Below are 10,890 nucleotides of genomic sequence, written 5' to 3' on the forward strand. Positions count from 1 at the left end.
AGTCACGGGGCTGGTGCAGAGAATCAGAACTCACGCCTCCGGACGCTCATCGCATTCTGGTGGGAATGTAACGTGGGGCAGCGGCTGTGTACGGCATTCGGGCAGTTCTTCTAAATCAAACATAGACTTGCCAAAAGACCCAGAGATTTCACTCTTAAGCATATGCCTAAGGTGTGAAAACATAGGTCCACACTGAAATGTCTACATGAGAGTTTATGTCAGCCTAACTCACAAGGCTACACAAGACCCAAAGTAATCCACACATGAACGGATTTGTTTTAAAAGTGGTATATCATACAAAGGAACACTATTTAGTCCTCTAAAGCAATGAAGCACCAATTTATACTCCAACATGAATGAACCTTGAGGATATTATGCTAAGTGAAAGGAGCCTGATACAGTAGGTCACATACTCTGCAATTCCAGTTACAGGAAATATCCGCAATAAATAAACCCACAGAGACAGGAAGCAGATTAGTGGTTTCCAGAGACTGGGGGAGAAGGGAGAACTATGGAAGGACTTTCTTTGGGGAGTGATAAAATGGCTCTGGAATCAGATCGTGCTGGTGGTTGCACAGCCCAATCAAGGTACAAAACACCAGTGATTTGCACATTTTTAAGTGGTGAACCTTACAATACAGACGTCCCTGGGGACCTATGGGGGACTGGATCAAGGACACCCCAGGATTCCCAAGTCCATGAATGCTCAAGGGCCTTGTATAAAATGCCCTAAAGCCTATGTACATTCTCCTTTATGCTTTAAATCATCCTTCAATTTCTGTAATACCTCAGACAATGGGAAAGGTACATCAATAATTATGAATACAATGTAAAATAGTGGCTGGAGTGGGGCAAACACAAGTTCTGCTTTTTAGAATTTTCTGTAATTTTCTTGACATGTATTTTCCAACTGATCGGTTGAATCTGCGGATGCAGGAACAGTGGATATAGAGAGCTGACTGTATGTGCATGATATCCCACTTGGAAAGTCAGTCCGCTGTCCAAACCTCCCACATCTGGTGATAGGGGAGATCCTGGGCCATAAGCCTTGGACATACAGGCTGTCCCCTGCCACTGTCGTGTCTCAGGGTAGAGTCTACTCCGGGGAAAAAACACACTTACTTCTGTCCACCTCTAGTCCCTCTCAGAGTTACTCATTTCTTCCAAATCCAGCTGGATGGAGCCATTTGGGGGAATGGAGGGTGGGCAGGATTTGGTCCTCTCTCTAAGTCACACACATCCCAACTCCATCCCCAACTCCCTGCTCCTGGTTGTCTCTGATTGGAGCCCTAGAGGAGTGTCTGAGCCCCAGCCTCCCCTCCTAGCGACTCTGGGGCCCACAGAGGAGGGTTCTGGGGCTTTCGTGTTTGACCCAGTCCCGCTCCAGCAGATGTTGTGGGAGGATATTAACTCTCTGGAGAGTGCAGAAGAGACAGGTGGCTTCCATTTAAACAGGAGGAGAAATGTCATTTTAAGCCCACAGTGTGTCTAACTTCTGAGCCAGCTACCTGCCTGGACAGCTCGCCTGTGCAATTCATGACCCAGAGAAACCTGGGCTTCAGTTCAACCACTTTGTGCCTCATTCTGTCATCTGTGAAATGGGGAAAACAAAGGGACCAGCCTCAAAAGGTGTTGAAGACGGAAAGGGGTGAAGACATTACCCCACGCAGTAAAAGGCAATATGATTTTGCTACCGAAACACCAGATACATGAAGACACTGAGGCTTCAGTGACAAGGCACGTAACCATGGCATTCAAAGAACACTTTTTCCTCTTTTTTCTCTCAGGCATTAGACTCTGTTGTCCAGACCAAGAATCTGAAGCCGGTGTGCTCAGGGGCACACTGACCAAGACATGTCGTGATCCTGCAGCTCAAACAATTTATTTTTCTGTGTCATCTTTGTGTAAAAATGAGAATACTGCCACCAAATTGGCTCCTGATGGCATCCATGGTTCTTCTCACTGAGAACATGTTAACGCTGCAAGGGAAATGAGCCTCCCTCTGAACTCAGAAATCAGGGAACACTGGGCTTGGCTGCAAGAGGCACAACCGGGAGGACCACTGCCAAGGTCCAGCCGCTAAGGGAAGGCAGATGATGCTTCTTCTCCATCTATGGCTGAGACACCTCGTCCTTATCTCTTACGCTGAGAATTCAAGCTATTTTCTGGTTATAAAGAATAATTCTGAAGGATCTCGATCTCTGAAAAAAACCCTTTCAGAGCATAAAATACAAAATATAAGCTTTTTAATTGTTTACATTTGAAGTGACCATAAAGACATTCAATGTGTAAGAGAAGAAAGAATTTTAAGGGTTCTTTCTGGTTGTGGGTAGTGGCTCGGATCATGGGAAGGCGTTGGAGATAACTGTTTTCTCATTGGTAATAGAAAGGCAGCTACATGTATTTCTTATGAGCCAATGATTGCAGGTCCCAATTTCTGCTGCTGAAAAGGAAATACAGGATTAAAAAAATAATCTTGTCTTTGCTCATGGAGATTTCACCTCAGGAAGGTGACTGTTACTCAGGAAGCTGGTGGTTAGCCTGGTGAAGAAACCAAAGGTTGATTTACTTGAAATTGCAAGTGCTCTGGGCAGTGGGAGGTGCAAGAGGGAGCTATATATTCCCATTTCACCGCTCACCACGCAGACGCCGTAGGCTCCCCGCCCACCTCTGCCTCCTCCAGGATCACAGGTAAGGGCTGCCAGCAGCGCTGCTTCACTGCACGGAGCTCTTCTGAAAGTGATAACAATGATGTGCATCGTCTCATTGGTCTGTTTCATTTTGTCTGATTGTACTTTATTTACTCTGCCAGGGCAATAGGAAAACGCCTTTGTCATCTGATTTACTCTTTAGGAAACTTCTTTATTTCCAAAAAGAATCAAATAATCTATTAGGAGCACATGGGATCGTGGGGTAGCATGTCTGGCACCCACAGATCCTTCAGAAAAAATCAGGGAAGTGCCTCGTGAGACATGGATGCATGTCACCACATCAGTCTTTGTCTCGGTACCTGTTACAATGCATTTTCTACCCAGTCTTAGTACAGTCAGCAAGGATGGAAAGATAAAAGTCTATTTGTTTTTTCACAAAAGTTGTCTTTAAATATTAATTTCCATACTCCTCTAATGATGAAATGTACACAAGTACACTTTAAAAGGCTTGAAAAGTAAAAAGAAGATAAACATTAGTTACCAGAATCCCACAACCCATATACACGGCATGATGACTTTTAAGAAAATTATAGACTAACCTTCCCTTCAGCAAAGTCATTACAAAATGTCACATGCTTTTCCAGGAGCTCCCGACAGCGTCAAGACACCATGGATTCACTCAGTGGACCAATCAGCCACTTTGCAGTCGATCTGTACGAACAGATGAGACAGAGATCAAGAGGGAAGAATATCTTCTATTCCCCGCTCAGCATCATGTCAGCCTTTGGCATGCTTTACTTGGGGTCCCGAGGAAACACTGCTGCACAACTTCAGAAGGTAGGTGGCAGCTTCCTTTACCTGGAACAGTTGGCACTGGTCCGTCTGTTGTCTTGTGTGCAGATGGTCCCAGATCTGGCTGTCCCCAGGGCTCGCACAAAGAGCCACAAGCAGCCGCGTGACTGGGTGGGCCCGGGGTGGTGGGGGACACACGTCTCCCCCAGTGCCCCCCCTCACTTCCCTGAGCCCAGCCCTCCTCTGGGACCCACATGAACCCCTACAACTGCCTCCCAACTAGAGGGGAAGAGCTCAGGTAGAAGTGACACAGTGACCAAACTCCGTGGGAGGCAGCGTGCTCCCTCTGCAGTGAGTGAAAATGAATCAGGATTCTTTGAAGTGGCTGGTGATCAGCCCGCTTTGCTGTGTCATCAAGGAGCAAAATGCTTACACTTTGCTTTACTTTGTTCTTAAGTCTTTGTTTCTTTATTGATTTTTACTTTAGTTTGCTTTGGGCTTTTGTTTTGTTTGTTTTCTTCGGTTCTTTCTTCCTCTGTCTTTCTTTGATGAAGGTGGGTCTTTAGAGTAAAGCTTCTTCGTCCCACTTCCTGTCTCCTGCAGGCCCTTCACTTTAAGGAAGTCGCAGAGAACCCAACAGCAGGAGCCACAGCGGATCCCGTGAGTCCCAGGGCACTTGGGCCTTGAGGGAGGTCACACATCCGAGACGGTCACAGGTTACCCTGGGAATTTCAGATAAACGGAGAAAAGTGTATTTTCAGGGGAATCTTAAGCAAAGTAGATGGGACGGATTGTTTCTCATTTCATATTAGATACTTATTTAATTCATCTGTTTTCCTGAGAGGTGATTAGCCTCTGCTTAACAGCATGTGTTCTGGAGCCCAAAGGTAGCTTCGAATTCCTGCTCTGCTGATCACAAATGGGGAACGTGGCAAAATACAACTACTCTGGGCCTCAGAGACCTCAGCCCAATGAAAGATTTGCTGCTGTACATGCAAACACATGCAAAACATGACAACAGTGCCTGGACAACAAAAAGCCTGCTAGGTGATACATACTGTTATTATATAATAAACATAATGATGGTAATCACAATACATTACTAAAATTACATAATTTTACTTAGCTCATAAATTAAATTAAGAGCAACCATATGTTCAAGTATACTTTGGAAAATGATTAAATGAGAGTTCTGGTGTGCAGCCCAAATGCTCCATAACTTTTAGAGCAAGTAGAGGTTCTGGATTCAGACAGGCTTGAGTTGAAATCTTGGCTCTGCACATTTGTTCTCCAGGGAGAAGTTTTTTAATTATCCAAGCTTTCCTGATTTCATGTCACTTGGACTAAATAAAGAGATGCTGATGGAAAGCCGATAGCAGTGTACCCGCCACACATGGCTCCTCACCCAGACTGTGGTGCTCGTGAGTGAACAGCCATTGAGCACAACCTGTAGGTCTTAGAAGGTAATCCCACCAAGAAGTACAAGGGGCCTTCATGTCACAACATAGGAAATGATGCAAATTAGACACTCCTGTACCACTGGTGACTATTAGGGATGCAGTCTCGTTCTAGCTCTTAGGGTTACCTGGGAAGCCAGATCTGACTGTGAGACAATTAAGGCACAGCCAGCAGTGGAATGGTGCTGCATCTCTGGTTCAAAGGAGAAATGTTTGGAGTATGTTAGAGCAGCAGGAATTTCCGAGAAGGTTGAATGTAAGGATTATGAAGGATATTTGAGGTAAAATACACCAAAATTGAAAAATAACGACAAACATCACAGAGGGGGTGCCAAAATTTAGGCACAGATCTGACAAACTTAGGTGGGTTTAATATTTATATCGAGAGAAACTGATGAGCTCTCGTTTTGATGTTTGAAGGCTGAAAATCCAGAAAATCATCACTTTCAAAAGCTTCTGACTGAATTAAACAAACCCACCGACGCCTATGAGCTGAACGTCGCCAACAGGCTCTATGGCAGAAAGGAGTTTCCCTTCCTTCAGGTGAGTTTCCCTGGCCTGCCCACATCTTTCATTTGCATCCTGTCCTCTGCCCCCCAGTCTCCAAATGGGGGAGGAGTGGCAGGTGAGCCTGGCTGACCCCCACAGAGAGCATTTACCCCAGGGACATCGGGCTCCCGCACCACAACCCACCCGCGGGTTGTCCCAGAGCCTGACCACGCACCAGTGAAGTGGGGTTGGGATGGTCCCACGTCCTCTCTCTGCTCACGACTGAGCAAAATTTAATTTGGGGATGCTTACATAGTTACTCATGAATTACTCTTAATTCCTCCTTTCTTCCTTCCCATGTCAAAGGAATACATGGATAATGTGAAGAAGTTGTACCTAGCCAGTGTGGAATCTGCGGATTTTGCGAATGCTCCAGAAGAAAGTCGAAAGATGATTAATTCCTGGGTGGAAAGACAAACTAATGGTACGTTATGAGAGGGTCACTCACTAAGAATCCCTTTTGAGTCCCCAGGGGGTGTGATCTGCCCCCCAACCTGGACACTGCATGGGGTGCCAGGAGAGGGGTGAGATGAGACTGCAGAGGATGGGGGAGGACGTGCAGATGGTGGGATGGTCCCAGTAAATGTGGACAGAAACAAGGGGACCCAGGAGGGATCCCAGCACCAGCTCCTGGAAACACAGCTGGAGTCTGGGGGTGAAATGTCTTTGTGGATCCCAAGTCTCGGCTCAAGCTTCACTTGATTTCACACTTTTTTCTTTAAGTTAGAGACAATATTAAAAGGATTCCCTTATCCTTTGTTACTTGGGAAACAAGCAGCTCTCCTCTGAACCGTCCTTCTTGTCACCTGTCGCAGAGCTGCATGGCCCGTTGTCCATGCCCACATCCTGCAGGGATGGTCACAGCCATCTCCCCAACCACGGCAGATGTCTGGACAAAGTCTCCATCCTCTGAACCACGTCCTACCTCCATCCCAATTATAGGTCAAACCTACAGCAATTCAAAGTGGAGAATGAAGAGGAAGACACCCTGGGGAATGGTGTTAGGGTCCATGTCATTCATCCTGAAGAGCATTCAGGCCTATTTCCTCTGAGTCAAATGTGGGGGATAAAAAGGGCATAAAGAAAAAGAGAGAGAGAGGAAGGAAGGAAGAAAAAGAAAGAGAGGAAAGAAAGGAAGAAAGAGAGGAAAGAAAGGAAGGAAAGGAAGAAAGAAACAAAGAAAGGAAGAGAGAAGTTATTAAGAAAAGAAGAGTAGAACAAAATCGGATGAAACAAGAGAGGAAAGCAGGTGTTGAGGGCACCAGGAGGAAGGATACATTGAGAGAGGGAGGAAATTGAATCCTGGAAAGATCAGCTGAAATCACTTCATCCACATTCAGTGTGAGATGACGGATGTCACCACAGACAGAGACTGAACAGCTTCCCAGTCACAAGAAGGGGTCTCCATGAGGGTACCTTCATCAGGCTGGTGACTCGGGGAAATGGCACCTTATGAACTTTTGGGCATGGTGTCCCTAATATGGTGACTTGTGTGAATGTTTAATGATTAGTTGTAACTTTCAAAGCATCTTCAAGAAAAACAACTTGTGCATTCAGGAAGACCTTCCATTTTCTTTCTTTGCAGGAAAAATCAAGGATCTATTTCTCAACGATTCTATTGACAGCTCCACCATTCTGGTGCTGGTGAACGCCATCTATTTCAAAGGGCAGTGGCACCGGAAATTTAAGGAAGAAAACACTGTCGAGGAAAAATTTTGGCTGAGCAAGGTATTGTGTATACTTATATTCTTTTTAAAAAATTTTTTTTCTATTTTTTTTTAATGAAGAGAGGGAATTAGATGTATTTATTTATTCTTGGAGGAGGTACTGAGGATTGAATCCAGAACCTCATGCATGCTAAACATGGGCTCTACCACTTGAGCTATACCCTCCCTTTATAATTTATTTTCATAACATAATACAGCTCTAGCTGAAATGTGAAATATACATACATAATGATTAATGTACAACTGCACATAGAAAATCAAATTTGTCAAGGCTCTCTTTCCTTACGTAATTATTTTTTCTTTAATTACTTGGGGATCCTTATAGAAACTCTTGTCTGTAACTCACAGATGTCCCAAATCATCTCTTAGAAGGAGGATGGGTTAGGTATCTCAATAATATTCTCTTTTTTTTTTTTTTTTTTTTTTGACTTGTGTTCACTTGGCACTTGTTTCCACATTAATTTCTTGCAGGATAGAAGCAAATCTGTGCAGATGATGAAAGAAACCAACGACTTCAATTTCACCTCCCTGGAGGACATGCAAGTCAAGATCCTGGAAATACCGTACAAAGGCGCGGAGCTAAGCATGATGCTGCTGCTGCCCAATGAAGTAGATGGTCTGCAGAAGGTAAAGCCGTGCACCTCCAAGTCTTCCTACTTTTGCTTCGATTCCTAGCAATGCAAACAAAATAGGCTGTTCATACATTGGTGGTGCTGGCTGGCAGAGATCCAGCACAGAAGAAACAAATAAAAAAATTCCTTATGGATCACAGTATGATAGGAAGAATATATAGAAATTCTGTCCATCACAGGTCACATTAATATTCTGATGAAACTATGGAATGTCAGTTCACAAAACTATGTACCTAGGCGCACACCTTAATGTTTTGCAGCCATAACAACCTGCAATATATTCCAGTCCACTCATTTAAACAGGAAAATAACACTCACATGTAGGGGACAGATGGAAATGTTTGCAAGTTCATTCACAAACAAGACAAGGAAATGGAAATAACACAGGTGACATATTGCATACTAAGTCACATAAAATTTTAGTTTTGTAGACTGTGGGCAACTAGATTTATTTTGATCCCCACTTTTCGATTTTAAATTATTCTGTTCCAAGGAGCCCAAAAGTCACTCAGAGCCTCACTGCTTGCAGTAAAAAAAATAATAATAAAAATAATAATAATAATAATTAGAGAATGTTCCTATTCTCATGTTATAATAGTTAAAATTAATATGTAAAAATGGCAATATACAATGCCAATATCTTACATATAAAGGACATTCTGTTAATGGTCGTCTGCAGTTACTGGAGTAGCTGCTGCTGACGCTGACGTGGCAGTGAGCTTGCCACACTCAGAGTGTGTACGGAGTGACACTGGCAACCGGAAGTCCTCGGGGCAAGTCCTGTGGCAATAAGTGTGAACAAACATCAGAGTACTCTTGCTCCAGCTCTGCGGTCCCCATTATCCGGGACCCCGGGAACCCCAGTTCTAGGATTTAGCCTATGGCAACAAGTCTAAATGAGGCAAACGCTTTTGGACAGAAGTGGCTCAAAATAATGAAAAATTTTAAACAAGGAACAATGGTACACGTTTGTATTACCAGTAGTTTAGCTTAGGGATTGACACGCAGTAAATGTAAATTCAAATAGATGTTCATTAAATAAAGATATATACACTGAGTATGAATTAAATGAAGTATCATGTAACAATTTAAACCTGATTAGAGAAATATATATCTCTACGGGAAAAGTTTACAAGTAGGTCAAGCAAGAGAAAAGAACAAAAGTAGGATGTAAGCTATGAATGCACAAGTAAAATTTTATGAAGGAAAGGACATTAACAAAGAAGTCTTTCAAAATGAGGCGTGTCACACATCCAGAGCATGAGAATTGAACAGTTCATCTTTTACAAAATAATTTTATTTAATCATTCTGTTGCTGCATATATGTATATATTTATATATTTATACCTATATACCATGTATAGATATTTATAACTAATTATGTGTACACATATAGATAAAAATAGCTAAGTCATGAACATGTAAGATCTTTTATTTGATTATATAATATATTTTCAAGTCTATGTTACTTTTACCTCCTCAGATTAAATCTAATGAAGTGAATCTCCTGTACTTACACTTACTGTTAAGATAAAAGTTCCCTACACGTTACAATCCAGTGTTAAGCTGGGCTCCATGTTATTGTTTTCCATCGTTTTAGCTTGAAGATAAACTCACTGCTGAGAAATTATTAGAGTGGACGAGCTCACAGAATATGTGGAAGAGTCAAGTGGATTTACACTTACCTCGGTTCAAAGTGGAAGAGACCTATGACCTCAAGGACATGCTGGTAGCCCTGGGGGTGGTGGATGCCTTCAGTTCACAGGATGCTGACCTCTCGGGCATGACCAGGAAACACAGGCTGGCGGTGTCTAAAGCCTTGCACAAGTCCTTTGTGGAGGTGAATGAGGAGGGCACGGAGGCCGCAGCGGCCACAGGCATAGTAATTCGTGAAACTGCAGCATTACATTATGAACGTTTCCATTGTGATCACGCTTTCCTGTTCTTCATCAGACACAACAAGACCAACAGCATCCTCTTCTTGGGCAGAGTCTCTTCCCCTTAAATGTGATTACCCTTGCACGGCCCTAGGGGCACATGCACAGAGTCCTTCTGATACACTCATTGCTGGAAGCAACAGGTTCTCCTCGATGTGTTTCCCTTTCCAACCTCACGGTCACCACTAAGAATCTAACCATTGAAATAGCATGTCTGTCTGTCTCTCTCTTTCTACAATCACATGTTGGCCTACTTTATGATATTTTCCCTTTGGACAAAATGTCCAAGCTATGATAAAAGTGTATTTCAATGCCCTCCTCACCTAAATTTGAAACATCATATCTGCTATTTCAAAAATTATAGCTACTATTCAAATTCGTTCACCTAGATACCCACATTTATTTAAATTTAGGTGATATGTGGGACCCTTATGTGTGTAAATTTTTGATTTTATGAAATACAATATCAATAAAACAATGACTTATTCAAATTACTTGTTGCTTTTCTTTTTTGCTTTCTTTATTTTCAACAAAGTGCAACTGGCCTGCCCCACACAGGAACGACAATTTGTAAACATGCTATCATATAAAAGAAAAAGATGAAATAGGAGTAGAACATGAGGTGGCAGAGGTAGGCTGGACCATAATATGGCACGCTTTGTAGCCACGTTAAGAACTTTGCATTCCATCCTTAAGTAAATGAAAAGACACTGAAGGTTTTGTTTGTTTTCCAAAAGGAGAAAGAGATCATATCTGCAACTTTAAAGTACACATCTACTTATTATGATGTAAATGGATGAGAAGAAAGAACAGTGTGGATACAGTGAAATTATTAGTAAACCATTAGAATGTCAGGAGTGGAATGAGACAAATATTTGGGGAGTGAAATTCACCACCCCAAAATGTGTCTATATGGCGTGAGGATTAATTTAGGCTGATCATTTTTAAGAAACAGAAGAGCAAGAAGCCTCTTACTTGTTCTATAAGAACCCATTTGTATTTCTATAATACAAGACATTATAAACATCCAAAATACGTATTATCTTTCTCATTGTGTTTAGTGCAGTGTAGGCCATTCAACAATTATTCTGTACCAGTTGTGTGCCACACTGGACTAGGCAATGGGTTCTCAGATGTAGTGTGGA

The 10,890-nt window shown here is 42.7% G+C and overlaps 1 protein-coding gene across 1 annotated transcript; it reads left to right on the top strand.

The window, feature by feature from the left end:
* The first annotated feature begins 2,659 nt into the window (after positions 1–2,659).
* On the top strand, positions 2,660–10,097 carry LOC102524612 (serpin B4). Its single transcript, XM_032470470.1, has 9 exons — positions 2,660–2,691; positions 2,813–2,853; positions 3,299–3,488; positions 4,047–4,103; positions 5,321–5,443; positions 5,756–5,873; positions 7,035–7,177; positions 7,648–7,803; positions 9,409–10,097. The coding sequence occupies exons 3-9, from the start codon at positions 3,321–3,323 to the stop codon at positions 9,811–9,813; spliced, it is 1,170 nt and encodes a 389-aa protein (XP_032326361.1). The 5' UTR covers positions 2,660–2,691; positions 2,813–2,853; positions 3,299–3,320; the 3' UTR covers positions 9,814–10,097.
* Positions 10,098–10,890: the final 793 nt, after the last annotated feature.

This window comes from Camelus ferus, chromosome 30 (assembly GCF_009834535.1).
Source record: "Camelus ferus isolate YT-003-E chromosome 30, BCGSAC_Cfer_1.0, whole genome shotgun sequence".
Taxonomy (NCBI): Eukaryota; Metazoa; Chordata; class Mammalia; order Artiodactyla; family Camelidae; genus Camelus; species Camelus ferus.